The sequence below is a fragment of the Nesoenas mayeri genome, assembly GCF_963082525.1.
Source record: "Nesoenas mayeri genome assembly, chromosome: 13".
Classification (NCBI taxonomy): domain Eukaryota; kingdom Metazoa; phylum Chordata; class Aves; order Columbiformes; family Columbidae; genus Nesoenas; species Nesoenas mayeri.
Window position 1 is genome coordinate 14,024,238 of NC_137550.1, and position 27,811 is coordinate 14,052,048.

Genomic DNA, 27,811 nt, shown 5'->3' on the forward strand with positions numbered 1-27,811 from the left:
TCCTTGTGGCCAGGAAGGCCAGTGGTACCTGGGGTGGGTTAGAAGGGGGTGGTCAGTAGGTCAGAGAGGTTCTCCTGCCCCTCTACTCTGCCCTGGGGAGACCACACCTGGAATATTGTGTCCAGTTGTGGCCCCTCAGCTCCAGCAGGACAGGGAACTGCTGGAGAGAGTCCAGCGCAGCCACCAAGATGCTGAAGGGAGTGGAGCATCTCCCGTGTGAGGAAAGGCTGAGGGAGCTGGGGCTCTGGAGCTGGACAAGAGGAGACTGAGGGGGGACTCATTCCTGGAGATCAATATGGAAAGGGGGAGTGTCAGGAGGATGGAGCCAGGATCTTCTGGTGATAACCAGTGACAGGACAAGGGGCAATGGGTGCAAACTGGAACACAGGAGGTTCCGCTTAAAGATGATAAGAAACTTCTTCATGGTGAGGGTAACAGAACACTGGCCCAGGCTGCCCAGGGAGGTTGTGGAGTCTCCTTCTGTGCAGACATTCCAACCCGCCTGGACACCTTCCTGTGTAACCTCATCTGGGTGTTCCTGCTCCATGGGGGGATTGCACTGGATGAGCTTTCCAGGGCCCCTCCAATCCCTGACATTCTGGGATTCTGTCCCCAGTGCCGCCAGCACGCTCCCGCTTTTGGATCCCTCTGGATCTGTGTCCAAACGCGACTCGGTCCCACCATCCTGCCCCGAAGACACTTCGTGTTGAAGAGGAACCCGAAGCGCCCGTGCCAGGAGCTGCTGGCCCCGCGGTGTCCCCAGCGGTTCCGGCTGCGCGATGCCCCCAGGGACACAGCCCGAGAGGTGCGGGCTCCATCGAGCGAACCCACTGCTCGCCTGGTTCCGCCGCCTTTAGATGAAAATCAGCATTTTATACCCCAGAGGGTCGCATCTGCCCGCGCCCGGCCCCGCAACCACCGGCACCACAGTCGCCCCACAGAGTGCAGTGCGCATGCGCCGCCTTCTAGTAGTACCTCCCCCCCAACCACGCCCCGCGGCGTTCTAGGCTGCACAGTGCCTCTCTATGGTATTCCCCCGGGATGCTCTTACGATTACAGACATAAAGCTCCACTTCGCGCTCCCAGTAGCGCCGCTCATCGCCTGCCCCGGCTGCTCCCTGGAGACAGGCTTTATGCGCGGAGGCTCTTCGTCGCCTCCGCGCTCTGGGGACACCCAGGTCCTTATGCTGCTTGTGGCGCTCTAGCTGCCTCCTCAGATCTCTATGGTGCAGGCGGCGCTCTATCCGAGGGCCTCCCAGCTCTTTATCCCCGCTGGGTCGGTGCTTGGTGGTATTTTCTGCCGCCGCCCGGTGCGGGCTGCGCTTTGCCCCGCTCCTGTAGAGGTAGTGCTGTTCCAGTCCGTGCTACCGCCTCGGACTACTCATTCCTTACCACCTCTATGGCTGCAGACGCTCTACCCCGCGGGTCGCTCTCTATGGCGGGCGGCGCTCGGTGCTGCAGCCCCGCCCCGGGGCGGCCCCGCTCCCGGCCCGGCCCGGCCTGGCCCCGCCGCAGCCCCGCGGGTTTGGGGCCCGGTGAAGCCGCTCGGGAGGAGCCGAGGCGGGTCCGAGCTTCGGGGGAGCTGCGGAGGTGGGTCGGGGGCGGGGTGGGGGATCCTGGTCCCGTCAGCTCCCGGGGCGGCTGGAGCGGCCGGACCCTGCGCTCCGCGGGTATGTCCTCCCCACAGAGCCCGCCGGGCTGCGGGCAGTGCCGGGGCTGCTCTTGGGCCGCCTCCGCTGAGGAACCAGGAGCTGCAAGTGCAGTTTGTAACGTGGTTTGTTTGTTTGTTGGTTTGTTTTTGTTTTCTTTAAAAGGTCAGCGAGACCCCGAATTCAGAGCCTTTGGTTCCTCGGGCAGCACCGGCTTCCTGAAGCACGACCAGCAGTAAATGTGTGAAAGGTTCCGAGCGGCGTTTTTGGCCCAGGCAGGACGGCAGAGCCGAGATCACAACCCCGACCCTTTGTCACTTGATCAGCGTCCCGGGCCCGTCTGAAGCCTCGTTCCGCCTTTTCCCCCGTCTCAGTCTCATCCCGGTCCCAGGTAACGTTGACTGACCCCGAGTCCGGACGGGGAGTGAGACACCACACCGCTCAGTCTGTGGGTGGCAGAGCTGTTGTCTCTCTTTCCCTGAGAAAAAAGCAACTCCCCCCTGCCTGGGAGAGCTGCCTGGCACCTTTCTGCCATGGTAGGACCTGGAGCCGCTGAATGAAGCGGTTTAATAATAGGACTTTACTGCAATAAGAATCCCCACCGGGGATATACCACGAGAGCTGGCTGTTTTGCTTTGTTGGGGTGGGGAAGAATTAGAGCTTGTTTCTGTTAAGCTGTGCAGCCTGACAAAGCTTTGCTTGATACAGATGAAGGAGCTGCAAACAGGAGATGGCAATAAGGTTATGGGAAGCAGGGTCTGGAGTCAGGTGGTTGGTGTTAAACATGGGGTGAGCAGATAATTACCTTTACTTCTAGATATAAAATGAACTAGCTGTGAAGCTGGCAGTGTCTAGGATGTCTTTATTAGCTTCTTAATTTAATTGAAATCCCTCGTGGGGAAGGGCTGGAAGGCGAATCTGATTCCTGACAGCTGAGATCTAATATAGCTGTCTGCTATGGTGCAGTCTGCAGGGGGGCAGGAGCCTCTCTCAGTGGGGGAACAGCCAATTTGCCTTCTGTTTCTTCTGTAATTAATAGGTAAGCAAGGTCAGCTCGGGCTGTTAAACCTTTAACTCTGCTGGCAGTGGATTGTCTATGTCTCAGAGGTGGCAGCCATGGGGTTTTGTCACCTGGGTTAGTGTACTTGGCTCTCTGGTCCTGCACAGCTCTCTCGAGGCAGCAGTTCTATCTCAGCCTTCTCAGCGCTTTGCTTTTCATCCACGTTCCCTTCGCTCCAGCAGTGGCACGGAGTGGTGTTTGGGTACGTCTTCCAAAGCAGATGGAAATGTCAGATTAAATGAGCTGTGTGTGGCCTGTCTGAGATTTGCAGATGGAGTATTTCTCAGGCTTCCTTGAAAAACAATTTCTTTTCTCTCTCTTTTTTTTGAAGTGTAAGGCCTGTTGTGCTCCTGAAATTTTCCTCTCCCTTATGGATCAGAAACCTTTGCTTTAGCCAGATGCTCCTAGCAATGAAAAAGGATGCGTGAGTGTCAGCAATGTTTGAAAATTAATGAAAAACACATGGTTGTTTTTTCAGTGCTAAATAACCTTGAAAAACAGGCTGGACATGCTCACACAGAGCAATGAAACAGGTCTGCTCCCAGCCCCAACAGACAGGGCATTAGAGCAGCTTCTCTAATTCTAGCAGCCTAGGTCACCCTGTTCCTGGAAGATTTTGGCTAAAAGTTGGCTAAACACCAGAGATTTGTGTGGTTTCTCTTTCCATATATGTTTTTATTGCTGAAACGGCTTGATTACTGATTTTTCCAGTGCAGTATTTTTCTTTGCTCAAAATGTGGATCGTGGCTTTTTATCCAAGAGCTTAAAAACCATTATTGGTGACTTTAAATGCTTCTTGTGTCTGCAGTGTGACCAACTGCTGAAGGGCCAGGCGGGAAGTCTCCTGGACAGATGAGCCACTCCTGAGGCCCCTCTTCCTTCCTCCTCCTTTCACAGCCTGTCTCTCATCTTTTCTCTCAAGAGACTTATGGTAATTCCTCAAATCACAATATATTTGTGTTTTCTGCGTTTCCGTCCCGCACCTGCAGCTCTGCTCCTCCTGTTTCACCCCGTCACTTCTAACATGGGTTCTGTGTGTGCTCCTGTTTTTCATCCACCACGTGGACTCTTGGACAGAACAAGCCACACAGAAAAAAATATTCACATCTAATGTCTGTGTGGGATTTTGTCTTGTTTTGGCAGACTTGGTAACTGAATATCTTTCCTTTCCTAAAGTCCACTTGTGTTTACATGCAGGGTAGTTTAATTTTTGCTTCCTCCTGCCCTTTTTTGTTTGAATTTCAAGGGAAAGTTTATCTTGAAATCTCTCAGCTGCTGCATTTCATTTCTGCCCAGGTGAGCTGCATGTGGGCTGGACAGCATCAAGATGAGAAGCACAGAAGTGAGGTCAACAGGAGGGCTGAGGGAGACAGCTGTTCACAGAACTAATTCCAGCCAGGAGAGAGCTGTTGGCTCTCATTAAACAAATGCAAAATGTAAATCCTCTCTAATCATGTAGATTTTTTTTGTTGTTTTCAACTCCTCTTAGTTTTAGTATGTCTTGGAAAGATTTAATTTCAGGCTTCTTTGGGAGCTCTTTGTGGTGTCTGCTTCCAGCAAGAACAGCAGAGAAGCAAGAGGTCTCATTGATTAGATTAAGTATCTGGGCCACTTACCATTACCTGTGTTTATTCTCTGGTGAGTTTTGATATTGGAAGAGGACGAGATAAAAGGAAGCGTGCGCAGAAAGAGATAACTATGGCTGGAGCTGCCCCAGGCAGAGGCCACCTCTAAATGGGTTTGTAGATGAGCTTTTCCTATCAGTTTTGGGCCTTGTGTGAGGAGATAGCAGGAATGTGCAAACAGCCTTGCTGCTTTTCCCCCCATGTTGGGTTAGTGGAGATCCTTGATATCCAAAAGCCAAGCTGGACAGAGTCTTCCCTCCTGTGTGTCTTTCTCAAAGAATAGTCTTCAGCTTTATAAGTTGTAATGCTTGGTTCAGGGAGTGAATAGTTTCTTTAAGCCGTGTAAAGCCAGTAAATATCATAGTGAACTCCTGTTTTTCTATAGCTGCAGATTTTCTTTGCTTATTTGTTAAATTTTCATATCAAATTGGGCTAATTCTTTTTTCCTTTACTGATATTGAAAGCTTGGGGTGGAGGTGAAGTACTAGCCCAGAATTCTGCAGTGGCATTTCTACAAAACCTGACACTCTGGCTGGAGACCACTGAAGGGCACAGTGAGTATTCACAAGCGTCCTCAGATGCCTGGCAACTCTGGCTGTGTAAGTTCTCTAGTGCCCCAGTTTCTCTGTCTGTAGTGAGAATGCTGGAGTCTTTCAAGATGTTGCAGCTCTGTCAGCACCTATAAAGGGTTTCCTGGGCTTTGCAGCAGTGTTTGAAGCGCAAGGTCAGATCTTGGTCACGGCAGGTGTCAGGCGGTGGGTAAGGAGCTCCCAGTGCCTCCCCTCCTGCTCCGTGGAGTAAAACATTGGCTTCTGATCTGGAAGCAGCTGACGTCCAGGACAGCCTGATCACCTGCAGATTGCTGAGGAGCGAGTATTGCGTTTTAGCAGCCGCTGAATTTTTTTTTGTGGTGCTAAAGCCGTCAGTGACTTGTGCACAGGCCACGAACCTTGCAAGACTCGATGGTTGGAAAGTGTGCTTCTGAATTTCAAACTGTGTCCTCTTTATAAAAATGCTTCCACTTCTTTTTGTTCCCTAGCGCTGGCTGGCTGTATTTTCCTTTTTTCTGCTTAGCAAGTTGTTGTCTGGGAATATGGCACCTGTTGATTTTGTTGTCATTACCAACTTTTGAGATCTCTGCACTGAGTCAACAATGAAGTGTAGAAGCAGGCTTGACAGCCAAAGCATCAGTGCCTGTACTTTTCAGATAATAAAACAGAGGAAAATCAGAAGTCTAGGATAAGAAATGCTCTCAGAGTCTATGTCTTATCCAGTGATACTGTATCTTTATGCACTTCAGACCAAAGCATTGTTAAAATTCTGCTGTGTTTAGACCTGACCTCCAGAAATAAATAACCATGATAGGGTGTTGCTTCACTTCTTAAAACTTGTAGTGGTTTAGCCCTTGCTTTTCGTGGTGAAGAGTTGTTACAAATCTCCCTGCGAGAAATCACCTTCTAATCTCTAGCCTAAAATTAAGCACAGTTGGTTTCTCTTCATGCCATCTGTGTCCTTCAGCAGAACCAGACATCTTCCTCCTCCTCATTGTTTTTCATGCTTTTTCTAGAACTGACCTAATTACTGGATTCCTCTAGTTCTTGCTTCTCTAACCAAGGTCACTTTTCTCTTCGTCACTGATCCTTGTAGTTCTGCCCAGGAATGATGAATTCAAACTGGGAAGGACGACACCTGCAGCAGATGGGGCTTTGCCGGGATTTTTGCACAAGACCACTGAACACACAGCCTTCTCTTCTGCAATTGCTGATAAGCCCTAGGATCTCATTTTGTTTCTTCTTCAGGCTATTTTCTGCTGTGCTTTGTGGTGGTCACAAAATAGGACACCATTGTCTCTGCTCCTTCTGTTTCCAGCCGATGTGCGTGGAGTGGATTAGCTTGTTTGTTTAAAAAATTCATTGACCCCCTAAAGGTTAATTCCCCGTTGCTTCCATTAAACGCAGTTTTTGGGGGCAGCCAGTCTTCACACGCGACTTCGTGCTCTTCCTCCGAGATATTGGTGATATCTGTGAAAGTAACTACTGCAGCTGGCCTGAACAAGGGGTAAAGCACCCAATTCTGAGGGGATCGCTGCATCCTCTGTGTGTCGTTAACAATACGCGTGGATTCTAGATGCTGGGAGCAGTTTGGCAGCGGGCCTGGTTGCGTTGGCCCTGGGAGGATGCAAAAGTGACACTGGTACTTGGACGTGGCAGTGAAGGTGTTTTAATATGAGACTCCAAACTCTGCATTTAGTTATTTTGCTTGTCCAGATGCTGCCTGGGACATTGGTGACTCTCCTCTCTGGCCAGGCTGCCAGGTATCATGACCACTTCTTTTCTTCCTTCTCAGTGGACTAGTTCTCACTTGCCTCTTTTGTTTGTAAGCTATAATTGCAGGGATTGAGACCAGCTCTCCCAGAAGCGCTTATAGTGCCTGGTGTACGGGCGCAGAGCTCGGAACTGGGACGTGATGCGGTAGCACAGCCCAGTCACCTTGTTCTCTCCTCTCTCTCTCTCTCTCTCTCCCACAGCTCGGGATGTGGTACAGGAGGCTGCCCCGGCTGTTTGTGGTGCCGCACTGGCCGACTAGGAGCACCAGCCCTCGCCTGCCGTGGCTGCCCCGTGACAGGACCATCCCCGCTGCTGCTGCTCGCTGGCATCACACGGTCCCGGAGTCCCTGAAGTGTGCCTGGCAGTTACACGGTGATCACCTAGGTGGGTATTTTGAGTGCATTTATACCTGCTTTGGGCTCTGTTTGGGGAGAGGAGCGAGATTTTCTTGACCTTGTCCCCTGGAAGTGTTTTGTTTTGTTCTTTTCCACCTCCCACCTTGTGCAATGGCCTGTTAGAGGGATGCGCGCTGGAGTCTGTGTTTTCTGCTCCTTTTGGGAATTCCTAAAGGCACGTTGGAGCAGGTTTGTCTGCTAGTGCCAAGACTTTAATGATAACCGAGGCAATGCTAAATCAGAAATCAAGGGATTCCTGAGCAAGAACTGCATCTAAGCCTTGCCCTGTCACTCACTTATTTTCTCTGTAATGCTCAGGGCTCTGAGTGGCAGGCAGGATGGCTGGTTTGGTGTTTGCCCAGCTCTTTTTGCCTCCACCTGTGCAGGTTTTCCTTAAAACTGATGTATGAAATACAGTTGTTGAGGCAGGTTTGCAAGCAGCCTGTGTGGCTGGATGGCAGGAGCAGCAGGGGCGCACAAAAGCCTTTTTGATACAAATTGTACCTCACTGAGAGACTGCTTGAAAAAAAAAGGAAGGAGAGTGTGTCTTAATGTGAAGTAATGCAGCAAGCCAGTTATAAATGCTGTCTGACACTGATTTTTGTCATTTTGGAGGTGACTTGGCAAGGGGTTGGTATTCTGAGTCATTTGGAAGCAAAGGGACTTGCTCGGTACTTCATCCAACACAGCAGCCCCAAGAAATGATATTGTTGTTTTCACACTCCAAAGTGACCTCGGATACTCTGATTTCAAAACTGAGTAGAGCTAGAGCAGGAGGAGCAATCCTGTCACCTCTGCTGGCTCTGACCCCTTTCTGAGGGGCTTTGAGTGTCCCTAAGCTGTCCCAGGGTGGAACAAGGAGGAGAGGCTTTATTGTCATGCTCCATGGATGTCAAAACTCTGTATCAAGGTCTTGATCATAGAATCACAGAGCAGTTTGCATTGAAGACACCCTCAAAGCTCATCCAGTGCCCCCCCTGCCATGAGCAGGGACATGTTCACCAGCTCAGGTTGCTCAGAGCCCCGTCCAGCCTGGCCTGGGATGTCTCCAGGGATGGTTCATCCACCACCTCTCTGGCCAACCTGGGCCAGGCTCTCACCACCCTCAAGGGCAACAATTTCTTCCTAATATCTAGCCTAATTCTCCCCTCTTTTAGTTTAAAACCATCACCCCTTGTTGTCTGTAGTGTTTGTGCAGTTTGGATGTTGGTGTGATTATTTGGTTGACTCTTCCCTATATTTCTGTGCTGTGGTCTACAACAATGTTACACACAGCAGCTGCTGTGCTGCTCTGAATTGAGTACATGTGGAAGAGAGATGATCGAGGTAAGTATGTTTGTCAGCCGTGCTCCTCCCTGTCACAGGACAATGTTGCCTGCAGACTTGGTAAGAAGGGAGACCATGGTGAGATCACTGACAGCCAGGCCTCCTAAGAAGATATTCTGCCTCATCTTTATCATCTGACAAGCTATTTTAATTTACGTGAAGAGGCGCTAAGTCTGACAGCTTTGCATCCCCTATAAGTGAGATCATAACTTGTGGGCTCAACGTTTCGCTTCTTGGCTTTGTTTTTTCTCGTTGTTCACACCAATGCGTCTTCTGAGCCTGTCGGTCTTTGCAGAGCTCAGGTATGCGAACACCCTGATGCGTTTCGATTTTGTCTGGCTGCGGGACCACTGCCGCTCGGCTTCCTGCTACAATGCCAAGACCAACCAGCGCAGCCTGGACACAGCCAGCGTGGACCTGGGGATCAAACCCAAGGCTGTCCGAGTGGATGAGTCTACGCTCTTCCTCACATGTAAGTAGCAAAGTGATTGTGCTCTGTACAGACCACCAGCCCTGCTTGGAGGGAGCCTTTTAGTTTTGCTGGGAGAGGGTGGCCGTATCTCTAACTCAGTAGCTGTTTTGGGAAGGGATTTAGCTGTAAGCAGATTTTAAGCGCTGCTCTTCTGAGCAGTCTGTTACTGTAAACATGCCTCAGTCTTAAATTTGTGTCTGTTTTTCCTCCCCCTCTTCCCCAGCCTTTTTTGGGTAGAGATGTGTTTATCTTCAGTGTCTGGGTAAGGTAGGTAGTGAACAGATTGGTTGAGACATGGTTGATTTTCTTTTCCTTACCCTGTCCTCTTTGAGCTGGTATCCCTGATCAGAACTCACATTTTCTGTCCTTTCTGATCAGCTTTGTGGCTGCTTTCTTCCTTTTGTTGTTGCTCACCTGTATTTATGGGCTTGTCTTCAGTGCTTTACTTCTTGGAGTCCTGTCAATAGAAAACCAAACCACTGAAGTTGAAACACTTAGCTCAGAATTTGGAGTTGTCGCAGCAACAACAATGCTTTTAGGACTTTTGACCTTAGGCAGGTGCTATTTTGGATGGCATCAGGGTGCAAAGAGTCTGTCACAGACAAAACTAAAAAGGTGAGGACTGTCCTAGAGCGATGGTTGCGCTCTGCCACGATCTTGGGCTGTTCAGTGCAGTTGTGGTGACTGTGACTCTTCTCCCCTGTCGAAGGGCCGGATGGGCACGTGACGCGCTATGGGCTGGAGTGGCTGGTGAAGAACAGCTACGAGGGGCAGAAGCAGCAGGTCATGCACCCACGGATTCTCTGGAATGCAGAAATCTACCGCCAGGCCCAAGTTCCTTCTGTTGACTGCCAGAGTTTCCTGGAGACAGACGAGGGGCTGAAGGAGTTCCTGCAAAACTTCTTGTTATACGGGATTGCTTTTGTAGAGAACGTCACTCCCACCAAAGAGGACACAGAAATCTTAGCAGAAAGGATCAGCTTAATCAGGTAACGAGGGCTGCCCTGGGAAGGCCACTGACAGCTTTGTAGAGGAGCCTTGAAGGTTAGGCTGTTATTTTCTTTTTGTTTGCAAAGGTGCTGCCCTCCTATCCTGTGTATTGTGCGGAGTGGCCTGGTTTGCAAACAAAAGGTCTGGATCTCGTACAGCCTCAACAGAGATGCAGTGTTGCACTGGGGGATCTGAGCTCTTTTAGGGGAGAGGCTGGAGTCTCTGGGTTATGGAGCTGCCTCGGGAGCATGTGATGACTTTTGTGACAGTGGGACTGCACACAGAGGAGTGACTGAAGGAAGGAGCCTGTCTGGGAAGACGGGAGCTTTGCAAGGAGAGACATTTCCTGTTATGACTTGAAAGGTTAGGAGGGCAGCCCTGGCCATGGGAGCCAGGGACATCAAAAACAATTAGTAGCTCTTGCTAAAGAAAAATATTGAGGAATGTTTTTTCTTTGTTTGTGTAAAACACACCAAGAGCATGGCAAGCTGGGGTTTGAGTTTCAGGTTTTATCCAAGCTGCAGAAACGGTTTAGCTTGCTTTGTGCAGTTGGAAGAGGAGGAATTTCTTTTAATCAATAGTCACTCCAAATAGAAATGAAGGGCTCCAAGGAATATCCAGCTCACTTTTTCTCCAGGTACCTTAACCCTGTGTACCATTTGTCTTTGTCTTCTGTCTGTTCCCTTCTATGCACATTGTAGCAGGAGGTGGGTGAAAAAGCAGGATCCTGAGAACAAAAAATGGGATCGTTAGGCAGCCCTGTGGTGGGTACAAGCAAGGGCTTCACACTGGCAACTCTTCATGTCGCTCAGTGGCTTCCTTGATTTGACTGGAGCTGGTGTTTGGTGTGGAAAGATGATCTTGTATTTGTAGAGAGGAAGCAAGACTTATTGCCATCAGTGTGCTTGGGGAGCAAAAAGAGAAATTTAATACTGGAGGACGCATAAGATGTGCCATCTCTTGACAATGTGTATTTTGTTAAGTTGTCCTGTTTAAATTTACTCTGTACATAGGATGGAGGGGAGTATCCTCAAATGCCAGAGAGGATCCGCTTTCCTGCCAGCTGATCCCTGCAGCACTTTGTGATAACCACTCGCCTCTTTTGCAGGGAAACCATTTATGGCAGAATGTGGTATTTCACGTCCGACTTCTCTCGGGGAGACACTGCCTACACCAAGCTGGCTCTGGATCGTCACACAGACACAACGTACTTCCAGGAGCCCTGTGGGTGAGTGTTTTTGCTGGGTCACAGACACACATGCAGAAGGCAGGAGGAATTCACAATGATACAGTTACTAGCAGTACAGCTTCATTGTTTCCAGTGCTGCTGATGGGATATATTTCTACAGTCACACAGCAATGGTTGGTACTGTCTGATCTGTGTGGAGAGGGCTGGTCTGTAGATGACTTTTTCCTGTGCCTGAAACTTCTGGGTCTTGCAGAGTAGAGGACTTGGCTCTGAGGTTGCTGCCTGCTGCTTGGTGTTGCTGTGGTTTAAGTTGTGTTTGCAGCCACAAAGGTGGCTCAGTGATATAGTCTTTTCTGTGCCACCCTGATACTTATCTGACAATCTGAAATCAGTCTCTGAAGCGACACACAGCGTTTAACCTCACAGAAGTGAGGAGCTGAATTCATTTGTGGTTTTATTGGTGGCAAGGCTCAGCTCCTCCTGCAGCAAGTGCCCCTTTATCAGCCATTGTAGAAGGTTGCTCTGAAAGTTTGCTTTGACCCTTTTGACCTGGGGCAAGCCCTCCTCACCCCTATCAGCACTGGTTTGTTTTACTGACTGAGCTTTGTTACTGGCAGCCTTCAGGTAAACAGGGAGAGCAGTTTGCTTGGCACAGCCTGCGGTAACAGTCTCTCTGCCCTCCCAGGCTGTGAGTGGTGACTGACGTATGTGCTGTGCTCACGTACACGCTGCGCAATCACGCTCCTTCAGTTCAGACAGGTTGGGCTTTGCATTTTGGCAGCGGTGCAGGCCTGTAGGTAGTCAGAAACCAGGATTCCCCAGCCCTTGGAAGTTCGTGCCTGTCTGTGCTTTTAAAGGCAGTTCATAGCTACAGCACTGTTTCCCAAATTCTAGTTTGCAAACTGCTGTTCTGATACAGCCTCTGGGCTGTGAGTTTTACAGAGAGCTGGAGAAAGGAAGAGGCAGCAGCCCTGGTCATGGTGCACAAATGAAGTGCAAGAGACTTAGGCTTAATTTCTAGCTTAATTCTTTTTTGTCTGCTTTCATCTGAATCAAGAGGGGAATCGTTGGGAAATGGCCTGGGGGAGAAGCTGTGTGAGTACCGTGATCTCTTATGGAACCAGGGCTACAAAGAGAAGTCATCGGGTCCCTGCCTCCTGCCCCAGGGCAGGATTAGCTCTTCCCCAGTGAGGCTGTTAACTTGCTGAACATCTTAACAGGAAAGCTCTGTGGTCCAGAGCTGTGAAAACCAGAGCAAGGGTGGCATCTGTTGACTGCATGAGGATTTTGGAGCAGCCCATCAGACCCGAGGGGCTGCGCTACCCAGGTAGCACCCAGAGCAGGTGCCCAACCAGGCAGGAAGCTTTTGGGTGTAGTGTTTGTTTTAAAGCAGCTCAGTAAGTGGATTTCAGTGTGTTCTGTGGACATTATATGTGCATAAAGCATAAGTCCTGCCACACACTTCAAGCCAGATCTAGTTGACTTCCCATTGTAGGTGAATAGCTGACTGCAGAGCCCGTGTGTTTTCATGACCTGCACATTGTTACCAGCTTGGCTGACTTGTTTTAGGAGCTCACAAAATCTTCCCCAAAAAATCGCACACACAAAAAAAATTAGTAATCAGAAATTCAGCTTACAAAAGAGATTTGATTAAATTGTTCCATGCCAGAACTATAGAGCTCATTAGCTATTTCTATGCCTTTCTTTTCCACTTTAGAGGGTTCCCTCCGAATAGTTGTATTCTCATCTGCAGCCAACTGCAGTGTATCAAGCAGTGACAGCATAGACTAAATTAGCAGGGCTAACCATTTATGATTTGCAATTCTGCAAAACCATAGTTGCACAGGAAGAACATGAATTTCTGGCTCTCCTGAGCCCCTGTCTCTGCCAGAAATCCCCTCTTCCCAGACTGTTTCAGACTTGCTTCCAAAACACTTGAAACAGTCTTTGACCTGCTACTAAATGAAATGAGGTGTTTTTCAAGAAATATGTGTTCATTTGAATGTCTGCTTTCCCCCTCTGCTTTGCCTGAAATTGCCAAATCTGACAAGTCTCAAATTAAATTATTGCAAATTGTAGAGGATAGAAGCTCCCAAAGCTCTGGGGAAGACTGCAACATCGTCTTGCTTGTCAGGTACCAAAGATCCTGCCCTCAGAAGAGGTTTTCTCAGCACCCCAAGCTTCAGGAGCAGGTTGTTGCCTTTGAGGCACAGAATGTCCTTTGCTCCAGTGCTTGTGGAGCGACTTTGTAAAGCTGTCCTGAAACTGTTGTGGGTATATAGGGTGGTTGGAGCACCCAGGTGAAAAGGTGAGGGTGAAGCTGGAAGGTTCTGCCACATCACTCACTGTGCGACGGGGTTAAGAGGCCCTGAAGCAAGATGAGAAGATAAAGGCTTTCCCAGAAGGTCACAATTAATTTTCTGCCAGGCGAATTTGGTACATTGAAAACTTGGAGTAGGTGGCTCAAGGCGGCTCTTGTGTGTTTGTTCCTAAGTACAATGCCTGCCTTGCTCAGATGAAGGGAAGAAGAAGTAAAAGAAGGACAAAAGCTGAGTTGGATGGCTTCCCTCTAGGGACGGGGTGTCCCTGTAGGTGAACTTCTCTTTGGGGACCTCTCTGCTCCAGGCTTTCCAAAGGGCCTTTAACGTGTTGCCTCGAGGGACTTCTCCTGACTGTGTGTGGGAGGCCATGGCGTACGTGCCTTTCAGAATCACCCTGGACTCCTGTTGTGGTTCCTGGAGACCCTCAGCAGCACAACCAGCATTTCTTTAACTGTCCTTTTGTTCTGAGGTGTTGCAGGGAAGTTAATTTTATGCTTTTGAACCTCTGCATCCTACTGCTTGGATGGACTTCGGGTGATATATGCCTGATCCTACACCACTTGAAGTCCCCCAGACTCACAGCCCTCAATTTAGGAGGCGGTGTAGGCAGTTAGCCCTCCGCTCAGAAAGCGAAATGTGTGAGATTGGGCCTGAAGAAATTGCAAGTACAGCCAAGCCGGTCTTAGCAAAATGAATTGTATTACAGATAAGCGTGTCACAACCATCAGGGAAGTGTGCTGCATCTGTTTACCTCTGTCTGGGTCCCTGGGGGCCAATGTCTTGTGCTCTGGATTCTCTCGCCCATGCAGCATCCAAGTGTTTCACTGCCTGAAGCACGAGGGCACGGGCGGGCGGACGCTGCTGGTGGACGGTTTCTACGCGGCAGAGCAGGTTCTCCGGCAAGCCCCTGACCAATTTGAGCTGCTCAGCAAGGTGCCGTTGAAGCACGAGTACGTTGAGAACGTGGGAGACTGTCACAACCACATGATTGGAGTTGGTCCGGTCCTCAATGTCTATCCCTGGAACAACGAGCTTTATCTCATCAGGTAACATCAACATGAGGCCTCTTGCTTCTGGGGAGGAGAAGGGATTGTGGCAGTCAGTAGTGGTTCTCCAGAAGATACCATAAACTAAAAACCAACATATGTTTTAGGGGCAGAAGTGAAACCACAGAAACACCCTGTGTTTCCTCCTGGGCTGTGCTGTGCTGCTTTAGAGGAAGTGTCAGAACCACTGGCACAAAGATGGGTGTCAGTGCTGAACTTATATTTCGCTCCTGTCATCCTCCCTTCAGCTCCGTGCCCTCATCTCACTTCATTTGAGAGGCAGTAGAATTCAACCCTTGTCTGAAAAAGCCTCTAGAAGCTAGCCTGGCGTACGTGGAGCAGGGAGGGCACAGACGGGTTGCCTTCCAAAGGATATTCAAGCTGCTTTCTGCAGCTCTGGCTCGGCTTACTGCAGGAGGCTGTCCAGGACTGCTTCACACTTTTATTCTCAACAGCCCTCAGTCTTGCCCGTTGCTGTGGCACATCCTTCAATGGAAAATGGTTTTACGCTTGCCAGTAAATTCCTCCTTGCTCCCAGTGTTGTGTAATCTCCTCAAAGTCCTGCCTTTGTGGCATAACCTCCCTAGTCATCTTCATCTCTGTAGCCTCCCTTAAACACTGACTGATCCTGCTGGCTCCTGAGGTTCCCTTTGGAAATACCTGGAGCCACATGGGCAGCCTCTTCTCTTTCCTTTACTTCCAGATACAATAACTATGATCGTGCTGTCATCAACACTGTGCCTTACGATGTTGTGCACCGCTGGTACGCTGCTCACCGCACACTCACCGCAGAGCTCAGGAGACCAGAAAATGAACTGTGGGTCAAACTGAAGCCGGGCAAGGTAGGACTTGGGAGGCTCGTGCTTGCTTGGTACAGGCAGCATGGCCCTTTGAATGTGCAAGCTTGTTGCTACTAAGGTAAATGCTTACTATGCTGCAGTTTTCCTCTTTACAGCTGTTCTGAGGTGCCGTCTGTTACAGTACTGGCATCTGTCGTGTATGTTCCTGCTGTCCTAAAACAATACAAGCTTCCAGATAAGGCAGAAATGTTTAATTCGAACGTGGCCTCAGATTAAGGTTAGTCTTGACTGGGGGAGAGGAGATCTCTCCAGTCAGTGAAATTAGGGCACTGAGAAGCCGAGAGGCTGGAAACAACTCTAACTTCCAGAAGAAAATGGTATTTTGAGATAAATATAAAGATGTGGGAAGCTGGATCGATTTCTGTTCTGAAGTTGTATTTAAACCCTTACATTTCCAGTGAATCGCAGCAGACTTAGGCTATCTTCTCTGTCCCAGAAATGGCTGAGGTGCCTCAGCATGCCTTGGTATTAAAAGGAAAAAGCTCTGCCCCGTGTTTGAAAGGTTGATGCTGGGTGGCAGCTTTGGAGGATCTTAAAGAGCTTGAGCCACAGTTGTAGACTTGAAGTTGTTACGGTGCCTGGCTTCTTCTTTCAGCTGTCCTGCTTGAAGGGGGTTTTATTCCTACAGGGTCTAGATACAGCCTGAGCCCAGGGCCCCAAAAATGAAAGGGTCCAGCAGGGAAGATGATCATATCAGAGTCCCTACACCTCTCTGTTCCCAGGGAGGCAGAAGTGACACTGTAGAGGCAGGACAAGGCCAGTTGCTGTTGCTGGTGAACTATTGCTCAACCAAAAAAGCAAAGAAAGAGCTCAAAATGTATTTCTGCGCTTTGCTACCTGTGGTTAGCAGCGGAACAGAACTGCTGGCCTCAGGTAAAACAGCTGTGCTAAGTCAGGTGAAACATCTGGCTTTGGTCTCATGTGCTGTCTGGCAGCGTTGAACAAGAAGGGTCATGCCCACCCTGGCAAACCCTTACCTGCTCTCCCAGTCTCCAGGGCTCTCCAGCTCCAGGACAAGGTCCTGGCTGCGGTGGCTGCCCTTCTGACGGCCTTTTCTCCTGCAGGCGCTGTTCATAGATAACTGGCGTGTCCTGCACGGCCGGGAAGCGTTCACAGGGTACCGCCAGCTCTGCGGCTGCTACCTGACAAGAGATGATGTGCTGAACACCGCACGCTTACTGGGGCTGCAAGCGTAGCCCGGACTACCCTCCGTGGAGAGGCAGCCGGAGCTCCAGCACCACTGTGCCCATGTGTCACCACGCCGAAGATGTTGCACATACCTCGGACACCTCCACCATCTCCAAGCAGATCTTGGTGCCTGCTCAGGAGAGGGAACGGGTGGAAGCCAAAGGTTTTGGGAGCTTGACGGGACCGTGTTCTGCCTTGGAACATCATCAGCTCCTCCTGGTCTTTGCAGCCAGTCTGTCTTGGCTCTGCTGAGTGGGGGTTAATCACACCATGGGAAGTGCTCCTCCAATCAAGTGCCTTCAGGATTTGGAATCTTTGCATTTTTCCCTGTTTTCAAGCATTTTTGTCGGCTGGCGGTTCTAGTTTCTTTTTTTTAGCAGAGCAGAATGGAAATCTTTTGGGGTTTTGTCTCACCCCAGGCTGGACTTTTCCTCTCTACAGAAGATGAAAGTCTATGGTCCCTATTTGAAAATGCCACTATGCAAACTGAGGGCTGTTGGCGTATCTCAGCAACTTCTTAAACCTACAATGTACCCCTGTAACAGTCCCTGACAGAATCCATGCTGCTTGAGGGATGGCCTGGAAAGAGAACCTGCTGTAGTTAGGGTATTTCTGAAAAGATTAAGTTAGAAGGAAAGGGGGAAGTAGCAAGATCTGCATGTTAGGAAGGAGGGAGGACTGTTAGACAAGGGCTGTATTTCTCATGCTTCCCTGACTTCCAGTAATGCTTGTGTTCTTTCCACCCGTTGCACTGTACTTGTATCAAGGATGAAGGCTCAGCAGCTAGAGTATTTGGTGACAAATTTCCTGCTGTGCCTGCTCTTTCCTCTTTTCTGAAGAAGGAATTTGTCTTAGGGCAGCTTTACACTAGCTGCTCGATACAACTGACCTTTCATCACCCAGTTCTCCTGCACACGAGGGTAATAAATAGAGAGGTGCCTTGTGGCTCCTGGGAGGATAAACCAGAGTCTGGCACGTTGCAGGGCAACAGTGTAAGGAACAAAAGCAAATCCTATCATTATTAAAAGTATTGGAGTTTTAGAACCAGGAGGGGATTTTAGGATTTGTTTATTATTTTCTTCCATATTTTTGGAAGTGCTCCCTGTGCTCTGACCAGATCTTAAAACAGGGCTGGTCACCCTCATTCCTGGCTCTCCTGTGTAAGCAAGATGCTCTTGTGTCCATGGTACAAGTGCAGCACACGTGTGCTAAACTTGCTGCCCTCATTTAATCTAAATACTGAATATATCGATCCTGCTGTTAAAAGATGCTCTTGAAAGCTTCTCTTCATGCGGAAGGAGCTCTCCGATGCCTTTTGTGTTGTTTCCAGCCTATGGGGAGCTGCAGTCATGGGGAGCTGAAAGGGGTTTGGGAGTGAAGGCTTGGCAGGAAGGTGCTGATCGAAGGGTATGTGAGGAAGTGAAACATGAGCAATGGTGGCAGGTGACACAAGTTCCAATGGAGCTGGCTTCTGTCAGGTATGTCTCCCAGGGCCTGTGTACAGCAGCCTCAGACACAGGCAGGAACTTGAATTTTCCTCTTGGCTGAGCCAGTGGGTTCCTTGAGCAGCCTGCATTGTATGCTCTGTTACTTTCTTTGTCAGACCTTTTGTTTATAGGTTCTACTTAGGTTACACTAGCACAACTTAGATGGGAAGATTTACAAATCCTCATTAATCGCGTTTAAATGACAAACCACAATGGGCACACGTGCTGTCCTTCACACAGCCCAGCCCAGGTGCTCTGGGCTTGGTTTTTCACCCTGTGCTTCTGGGTGAAGCTGTGGCTTGGAGCATGGGTGCCATAAAACAACCTCTGTGTTAGTTGACAAAAGACCCTGATCGGTATTTGAAAGAAACACTTGAGCAGTGGAGCCTTCTTTCCAATTATTTGAGGATATTGAGGGTTCCTTAGCTCTTTTTTGCCCCCGGGATATGAGGGAAAGTGCTTGGGTAATCTGGAAATATACCTTTAGTCAATGAGATCAGCTTTACCTCCCCCTACTCAGGGGACCTCTGTCTTTATCAGCTGCAAGAAGCTGAAAATCTGCCACCACCCTGAGCTGAGGGTGCAAGATGATGGCTGGCGCAAGGGAGAACCGACCAAAGCATATCGACGACAGGTTGTCGCGACACAGGTGCCTTTCCCACAAGCAATGTGGTGACTGTAGCTCTGCCTCCCGCTGCGGAGCGTCCTCAGACACCAACCTCCTCTTCTGAGCCACCTCCAAGCCAATGCGCTCCTCAAGCTGATTGTATCATCTGTTCACGGTGAATGTAGAAGCAAAACATTTCCTCGTAGGTATTATTCAAATCAATTTATCCATCCAAACAATAAAATGAGGAGTAGATGGAGCTTTGTTTAAATCTTATGTTTCTTCCCCACTTCCCAAGAGGGCTAAATTCTTCCTAAGCAGCTTCTGAGTGTCAAAACTTCACATCAAAACAGGACTTCTTGGCCTTGCTGCCTGTCTGCTATGGGCGTTTGTTGTGCCGTGTTACGGACCAGGCTCTTTGCTTTCATGATACCAAATCAGTTTTTGTAATTGAACTTTTTTGACTCTTTCAGCCAATAAATGATGAACTACTTCCTTCTCCTTCTCATTACACTGGTGATCCCATATATGTGTTTCAGAAAATGTCTTAAACTTAGAAATCAAGTCTTCAAATAAATGATTTATAGAGTGGTCACCTTAAAACAATATACATATTCCAAGGAGTCATGAACTTGAAAATAAGTCTCTATCACCTATTAAAGGTGGAATAAACCCGAGGAGCAGTTAATCAATGAGTTTTTGTTGACTCTCATTGTTCATCATTTCTCTGGCCACACGGTGGCAGAAGATGCAAGTCCCTGACCAGTCCCATCCCAGTGATGCTGGTTCTGTTTTTAATGTGTGATACCTGTTACTTTGGAGAACCCCAGGAACTGGTATTCAAGAGCTTATATGATTGAACACTTTTAAAGAGCTGCAGGATGTGATGGCTGTGGTGGCAAAGAAAAGTGGAGAGGGGAATGGAGATGATGTGAGGGGACATAGAGAGGGAATCTGAGAGCACAGTGGGGATGATGGGGGGGGCGGGGGGGTGTAAATGAATGACGGTGATTTGGAGGCAGGTAGGAAGCGAAGCGCGATCTGAGAGCAAATGTTGCAAATGAGGCTCTTAGCGACATGGTTTATTGCTAGAGTTAGGTTAAGGTTGGATACAGTGATCTTAAGGGTCTCTTCCAAGCAAAATGATTCTGTGATTCTAACCAGGTTGTACCCAGTGAGGTAAGGAGCTCTGGGGAGGGGCTCTTGGAAGGCAGTGTGTACTCTGCGGCCCTCGGTTCCCAGCTGTGGACATGCCAGGGCCCACAGTTTGGTCCCTTTTGCTACTGGGGGCCATCCAGAACCACACAGAATCCCAGGATGTCAGGGGTTGGAAGGGCCCTGGAAAGCTCATCCAGTGCAATCCCCCCATGGAGCAGGAACACCCAGATGAGGTTACACAGGAAGGTGTCCAGGCGGGTTGGAATGTCTGCACAGAAGGAGACTCCACAACCTCCCTGGGCAGCCTGGGCCAGGCTCTGCCACCCTCACCATCAAGAAGTTTCTTCTCAGATTTAAGTGGAACCTCCTGTGTTCCAGTTTGCACCCATTGCCCCTTGTCCCGTCACTGGTTGTCACCCAGAAGAGCCTGGCTCCATCCTCCTGACACTCTCCCTTTCCATATTGATCCCCATGAATGAGCCCCCCCTCAGTCTCCTCTTGTCCAGCTCCAGAGCCCCAGCTCCCTCAGCCTTTCCTCACACGGGAGATGCTCCACTCCCTCCAGCATCTTGGTGGCTGCGCTGGACTCTCTCCAGCAGTTCCGTGTCCTGCTGGAACTGAGGGGCCACAACTGGACACAAGATTCCAGGTGTGGTCTCCCCAGGGCAGAGCAGAGGGGCAGGAGAACCTCTCTGACCTACTGACCACCCCCTTCTAATCCACCCCAGGTACCATTGGCCTTCTTGGCCATCTCTCCCTCACCTTGTGCACCTGAACACATTCCCCCACCTCATATGCACCCTCAGTTGCCTCCACTTGCCTTCTGGTCCGCTCCAGACCACTCCATTTGCTTTCCGGTGCCCCCACATCCTTCATTTGGTGTCTTGTCCCCCCAGGATCCCCTCCCATCCCCTTGGGTGTGCCCTTTCTTCCCCTCCAGTGCATCCAGGAGCCTTTCACTCCTCACAGGACTCACATAAAAAAGAAATCTGCTTTCAGCCCAGCCAGGTTTGATGGAAAGACTAGCAGGAAAGGAAAGAGAATGCTCTTGGAACCATTTGATCCATGCTTCTCTCAATTATAATCTACACGTAGTGATTAAAATCCTTCTCTTATATTAAAAAAAAGCTTAAATTCTGCATTTCCTTTACTGAAATTATTCTCAGCTGAGCTGAAAGGTATTTACATTTTTAGCTTTACTTCTCATTTCTTTCCTTTCTGGCTACTGGAAAACATAGAAGCTCTTTTAATAGCTAAAGTACCTAAAATGTATTACCTAAAGTTAATAATTAACTTAATTAAAAACCTTAGTTCAAACCTGAGCTGTCAGGATTGGAGAGACAAACAGTTTTACCATGGAAATGGAGCAATATGATTTCACAGAAAAACAAGGAGGAAGCAAATTAAAACGTGGCAATGATTGCTATATCGAGGAAAGACAGATGGCGCAAGCGAATATCCATGTGATTAACCTCAGAGGCATGCAGGTGGGTCGAATTGCTCTTTATAATATGTGAAATATTAAACGTAACGTGCAGAACACACAGCAAACCTCCCAGTGACAAACTCTCCTGGAAACCCGTACACCTCCTGCTCTTCTTAAATAAACCGCAGCTGTCTGAAGTTGACAGTTTTGAGCAGGAACACGTGAGTTCTCTCTTTTCCATATGCAAACGATTGGAATCAGCTGATTTTACCCAGCGTCTCTTTTCTCCTCGCCTTTTCCTGTTTGAACTTTAAAGATGTCCCTTGTCGCTAGCCAGAGAAATTGCGTGTTCATTGACGGATGTGGCAGCACCGCTAATGAGAAGTACCCATTTCCAGTTCATTAACTATTGTTAATGCACTTTGAGCTTCGGGCATGGAATACGATAAATACATTAGATGAGGAAGGCTAGCAAATGATCACCTAGTCCCCCTTTGATAACCTCAGTAGGTTAATAAAGGGGAAACCTTAACAAACCCATAGGAGTCTGGTGATTATAGCACCAGACCAAGGTTTTCCAAGTGATTGATTATTCTGCTGTTATTTCACACCAACCCGTCTACCAGATTGGTACAATTGTGGTTAATTAATCCCTTACAGCTGATCACAGCACCCTCTGCCCTCCACCCCTAAGAGGCAAAAAAGGAGCAAAAAAAGGGGGATTTTAGGTAAAAACAGCCACTAGGGCTCACCATAAAACCTGTTGCTCCAAAGCAGTTTGGTTTCTCAGAACAGCCAGACTTCAAAATGTTTGACAGATGAGGAATTTTATTATTTTACTGGGGCAAAAAGAAAAACAAAACAAACAAGCAAAAAAACCACATTGTGGGTAAATACCAGCAGGGAATTCTAAGAAAGATTTAGTTGAAGAATTCAAGCTTGAAAACACAAGCAGAGAGGAAAGCAGAAGCTGCAAGAGGCAGGAAGAGGCAAAAAGCTGTAAGGAGAAGTTGTGAAATAAAAAGATAGTAAAGATTTCCAGAACTTGGAGTCCAGAAAATATTGCACGTTTAAAGAAATGATCCCCACCCAGCACTGGCTGAAGACTCTTTAAATATATGTGTGCAAGCCCTGGTGAAACAGCAGCAGAAGTTTCACTGTCAGCATTTGCTGGGTCAGACTTTGGTATCACAAAAGAGTCAAAACAAGGCAGTTGTCAAAGAGACAACACAATTAATCGGTCTGAACACAGGAAAAAACATGAGCCCTTTCTGCGGCATCAAAATCCTTCTGTTAAGACACTGGTTGTGCAGGAAAGTGATTTTTTTTGGTGCCAGAGCCTGGCCCAGGCTGCCCAGGGAGGTTGTGGAGTCTCCTTCTGTGCAGACATTCCAACCCGCCTGGACACCTTCCTGTGTAACCTCATCTGGGTGTTCCTGCTCCATGGGGGGATTGCACTGGATGAGCTTTCCGGGTCCCTTCCAACCCCTGACACTCTGGGATTCTGTGAAGGGTGATGCTGAGAACCTGCTTCTGTGTGTGGAGCTGCAGCAAACAGGCTGGTGGGGTGACATGTGCTGGGGACACGGGGCTGTGCTGGAGAGGGGACGAGACAGTAGGTCCAGCCCGTGCTCTCGTGTCACTGATCTGCCTCTTCCCCTTCTCTGCAGGGGGAACCCTGGGTGTCCTCGTTGAAATCCATAGGATGCAGTCAATGGCACCGTGGGTCAGTCCATGCTCCTGCCCGTCTCCTACAGATTTGATGGTGCCCTGAGGAAGAGCTGCAGCTCGGGCAGGACCCTTACAGTGACTCCTGGGCGATGCCTGGGCAGGTTAAATGTGGGCAACTCTTTCTTGAGGCTGCTCGTCCTTGTGTCACCCGCTCTGATTTTTCTCTTGCTGGTGGAGCAGCCCCAGGGGCTGATGAGTGTTTGACACTGCGGCACCTCCCGCTCACTTTGCATAAGTAAATGTGCTGTGCCCGAGAAATGCTGCTGAGGAGGCAGAGGCCCATGGTTCCCCCAGTATAAAATAGTCTTCTGATGGCCCCACACGCCTGGCACAACTTTCCTTCAAGGGAGGTGGCATGTGCTTCAGCTCGTGCCCAGCCCCAGGGGCTGCCCCACTCCAAACCCGTCCCTGCACAGCCCCGGGCAGCAGCCACCCTGACCTGCCCATGGGGACACGGTAGAGAGCGCGTGGTCCCCACCCTCTGTTGCTGCAGGGCAGCAGGGCCAGAGCTGGGGTCTCACACAGGTGCTTCCCACTCTGGCACGTTCCCTGTGTGCCAGTGATGATGTGGATGCCTCCCCAGCAGCACTTTGTGTCTCTCCTCCTCCCCTGGATCAGCTCTCCATCCCCGTGAGGGGAAAGTGCCCTGTTTGTTGTCAGCCTGTTCCTCCAGTGCAGGATTGCTCCATATACTCAAACACCTCTCTCCCCATTCAATACCCTCTCTCCAGTCAAATAAACTCCTCCAACTGCTTCTTCCCCACAAAAGCAGAGGCTGCATCTGCAGCATCACTTTGGGCTGTTCCAGCAGCCAAGCAAGAGGGGAAATAATTTTCCAAATCTTGCAGCAAGCCCAGGGTGATCAGAGCACCTCAGTATGGGGCTGCCAGGGACCAGAGGCTGCTTTTGCTGAGTGTTTGCTGATCATTCTCTGAAGGTAAGAGAGGGGGCATGTGGGCACCCCTTGGCATTGTCGATGCACTATAAACCATGCTGAGGTTTCCACTGTGTGTGTCCAGGCGAGACAAGGAACCCCAACATGTCTTGTAGTGCTGTTGCAGCCGAGAGGGCTGCGGAGGTTCGTAGCCCCATCTCCGCCGCAGCCCTCCCGACAACAACCCCCGTCTCACGTCACGGCCGTGCCGCTGTGGTCAGCTCTGAACAGCAGCGACCAAGATCAAACAGACTGACGGGGCTGCGCTTCCCCTCCAGCTGCCTCTTGGAAGGGGGGTTGCTGCATGCAAGAGGCTCCAGACCCAGCACCTGACCCCCACCCTCGCTAACGAGGCACTGGCAATCAGTAACTTGGGGAGCAGGAGCTGTGGAGAGGTGCAGACCTGCGGAGCTGCCATGGGGGCACATGGGGCTGGTGGTTCCCTAGGTCAGAGTCGTCTCCTTGCTCCCATGTTTGCAACTCACATTTCTGCTTCCCAGGCTTCCTGTTTCTGCTTCTGCTCCCCAACACAACCAGTGCCACATCTGGGCTCTCCCAGGCCCCGCTCCGGGAGAAGCACATCCCTCTGTGCAGCCCCAGAGCCTCCTCTTAGCCCTGCCTGCACCTTGCCCGCACCCTGCCTGCACCCTGCCTGCCCTGCCTGCACAGCCAGGGCATAGGCAGCTCCCCTGTCCTGCACGGAACCTGCCTGTGGATTTGCACCTCTGGCTGGGAGCTTTGCAAACCCTTTTTGCCTGGGCGAGGACAAGCAGCGAGCAGGGCAAGGGAGTGGAGCCGGCTGCTCCTGGGACCCCAGCGGCCAAGCCGGGCTGGAATCCCCCTCTTCCCTCTTCCACCGCCAGCACTCGTAGCAGCTCAGGAACTGCAATTGCAGAGCACAGGAAGAAAGCCTGGGCTTGCCCGCTCACAAATAAACCCCACAGCACGCAAGGGACTGAGCAAGAGTCACCAACTTCCTCCCCTGCTGAGGCGACAGCTCGGAGGTGCTCGCTGGTCGCCACGGCACAGAGCCTGGTGGCTCCAGCCCCATGCCAGAGGTGGGGTGACCAGCTGGCCAGAGCTCCCACGCCAGCTCCCCTGCCAGGGCTGGCCCCCAGCACCCAGAGCAGATGTCATCCGGCCAGCACTGCTGCAGCCTCGGCTCCCTCCTGCTGCTCCTGGGTGAGTATGGGCTGAGCGGGGAGTCCGGGGATGGGGTGCACCTCCACAGCACCCCGGAGGAGGGTGACATGGAGGGTGATGCGGATGCTGCTCCTTGGCTGGGTGGTGGTGACAGCTCTCTGCTGGCCCCCAGGACCTTCTCCCCATGGTGTGTGCCACTGGGGACATGTGCCAGTCCCAGGCAGAGTTGTGGTGGCAGAGGCTGCTCCAGCCTCTGGTAGATGAAGAGCAGGCGAGGGCTGAGCCTTTGCCTGCCCTTTCCTATCAGGGCACAAGGCTGGGAGCTGCTTCAGGTGTAGATGGACAGAGAGCAAACCCGGCTGTGGAACAGTTTGGTGGGACAAATAACGCTGAGGGTGCTGGACATCTGGACCCCATCTCTCAGCCTTCTCTGGAGCTGCTGCCCCATCTCACAGGCAGGCTGAGCCTACACAGCTCCCTGCAAGCCCCAGAGAGGCAGAGCCCTTCACTGCCAGAGCTTGGGACCACCATAGAATCCCCCCAGGATGGATGCAGACATTGCATGTTGCTGAGAAACAGCTTCTGCAGCAAACAGGCTGGTGGGGTGACATGTGCTGGGGACACGGGGCTGTGCTGGAGAGGGGACGAGACAGCAGGTCCAGCCCATGCTTTCGTATCACTGATCTGCCTCTTCCCCTTCTCTGCAGGGGGAACCCTGGGTGTCCTCATTGAAATCCATCAGGATGTAGTCAATGCCACTGTGGGTCAGTCCGTGCTCCTGCCCGTCTCCTACAGATTTAATGGTTCCCCTTGCTTCCCAGTGGCAATTTCCTGGACGTTCATTAACAGCTCGGACAAACTCACCACCTGCACAGTGCAGAACTGCTCCCTGGGTGCCAGGGGTGCTCCCAGCAGCTGCTCTGCAAATTGTTTCCCCGAGCCTACAAACCACAGCCGTGCTGAGCTATTCCCTGAGAACGGGTCCCTGCTGCTGCGGGACCTGCAGCTCAACGACAGCGGGAGGTACAGCGTCACCTTCATGCCGTCATCCCAAACCGGGGACATCTTGCTGACCCTGCACGAGCAGCGTGTCACCCCTCAGCATCCAGGTGAGGGTAAGTGTGTGTGTGCTCAGCGCAGACACCTCAGGAAGGGCAGGTGCTGGCAAGAGCATCTGTCCCTCCTCCCAAAGGGATGAGCTGCTGTGTTGAAGACAGGATTTCCAGGGATGTCTTATATGGTGCTTTAGGTTTCATCTCTTCCTGGCAGGAAACCCACCCTGTCCTGCACTGCCAGCTTTATCGAAGTATAAGGGCTTCCTGTGCAGCTGGTTGTCTCTAAACGATAAATGCTCTTTGACCAGCCCTGCGCTTACCCAACATGAATGGCTACAGCTGAGAGAGATGCACTGAAAAACCCTAAGCACTGGGTTTAGGTTCTGTGCTGAAGGAAACCCAGTATTCACTGGGGAGAATAGGGTGCTCAGGGGTAAATCTGTGGCTTCCTGGGCTGAGGAAAATACTCTAAATGATTATTATTTCTGCCTGTGTGAAACACATATATCACGGGGCAGGGGCAGTCAGTCAAACTGGCAGCTTCGATCCCTTTGGCAAGATGGGTTCCTCCTTTAACCTGCTTGAGTCCGGCATCTCTATCCAAACTGCTACGTACTCCTGATGATGTCCCTCACATTCACCTTTCTTTCTGTGTTTGTTTCTTGCTGTTCCCTGGCGTGGTTTATCACTTTGCACAGTGACCACAGGGGTTTTGACGTCCTAACTTTTCATTCCCAATTTCCTCCCTGGGTTCTGCCTCCTCTGAGGGATCTTTGCCCTGTCTCAGGCTGCAGAACAGAGCATGCTTTCTTCATACCAATGATGACTCTCTCACAGCTCTGCTGCCACCCTACATACCAAGTACATGCAATAATCTCCATGGCAGTATCTGGCACGGTTCATTATGTGTATCACCTGAACATCTGTGCCTTCGGTGCTAGGACTGACTGGTAAGCTCTGTCCCTCTGTGCAGATGACATATGCTTTCCAGGATATAGGTGTTTTTGAGCCACCATGGGGTGATGCTGTCAGCTGTCTTCCTGGCAGTGTGGACAGGGAACCCTCCTGCACAGCCTCTGCATTTCTATGTGGCTTTGGGGGCTGGAGAAGATGCCCATCACAACCCAGGGACCGGTTATGGATCTGAGCCCTGCGTGGCTCCACCCGCAGCTCCTGAGTCTGGCACCTCCATGGGTTTCAGAGCCACAGCAACCCCCATGCACAGTCCGTGCAGCCCATGGGGTACACACAGCATGGGCAGACGTGCAGGAAAGGAGATTCTACACTTGAGCTGCCAGCGTGGCAGCTTTTTTGCAGTGCAATATTTCCGTTGACGTGTGTGTTTGTGGTGCTGCTCTTCAGCCCCTTGCGCTGCTCTCTGATCCCAGGGGTAGCGCTGCAATCAGCAGGAATACTCTAGAAAATGTGGTGAAACCACTGCAATTGCTTGTTTAGAAAACATGCCACCTGTTTTCTCTCAAACAGCAGACACTGTGGAGCAAGACTACATCCATTACTGTGTAATTGGAATTTGTTCTTTAATCTTCATCCTTCTGCTATTCCTGCTCTTCTACTGCATACGGCGCCGGGGTGAGTGGATCTGCTCCTCCTTGTTGCCCCTCCAGGTCACATCCTTCAGCTCACCCAGGCATATTCTTGGGTGTTAAAGGTAGCGGAGGGCTTAGGATTTGCCTGGGTTCCGCTCTTCACATCAAAATGATTCCTTCTGTAAGAGCACCTCCCAAATGTGCCACCTCCTTCCAGTCGTAAGCGCTGCTGAATGCATTTCATGTTGGTAATGCAGCTTAACAAAGCAGAAGCA

At 50.4% G+C, this 27,811-nt stretch overlaps 1 protein-coding gene across 5 annotated transcripts; it reads left to right on the forward strand.

Moving 5' to 3' along the window:
• Nucleotides 1–1,323: 1,323 nt before the first annotated feature.
• Nucleotides 1,324–18,802, forward strand: TMLHE (trimethyllysine hydroxylase, epsilon). 5 transcript variants are annotated; one of them, XM_080352776.1, is made up of 9 exons: nucleotides 1,324–1,590; nucleotides 1,815–2,040; nucleotides 6,862–7,045; nucleotides 8,678–8,854; nucleotides 9,564–9,843; nucleotides 10,953–11,072; nucleotides 14,164–14,400; nucleotides 15,104–15,242; nucleotides 16,325–18,802. In XM_080352776.1, the coding sequence occupies exons 3-9, from the start codon at nucleotides 6,868–6,870 to the stop codon at nucleotides 16,454–16,456; spliced, it is 1,263 nt and encodes a 420-aa protein (XP_080208902.1). In that variant the 5' UTR covers nucleotides 1,324–1,590; nucleotides 1,815–2,040; nucleotides 6,862–6,867; the 3' UTR covers nucleotides 16,457–18,802. The 5 variants fall into 5 exon arrangements, with proteins under 5 accessions (XP_080208902.1, XP_080208903.1, XP_080208901.1 ...); XM_080352777.1 differs by lacking the exon at nucleotides 1,324–1,590 and adding an exon at nucleotides 1,607–1,670; XM_080352778.1 differs by lacking the exons at nucleotides 1,324–1,590; nucleotides 1,815–2,040 and adding exons at nucleotides 4,478–4,685; nucleotides 4,799–4,888.
• Nucleotides 18,803–27,811: the final 9,009 nt, after the last annotated feature.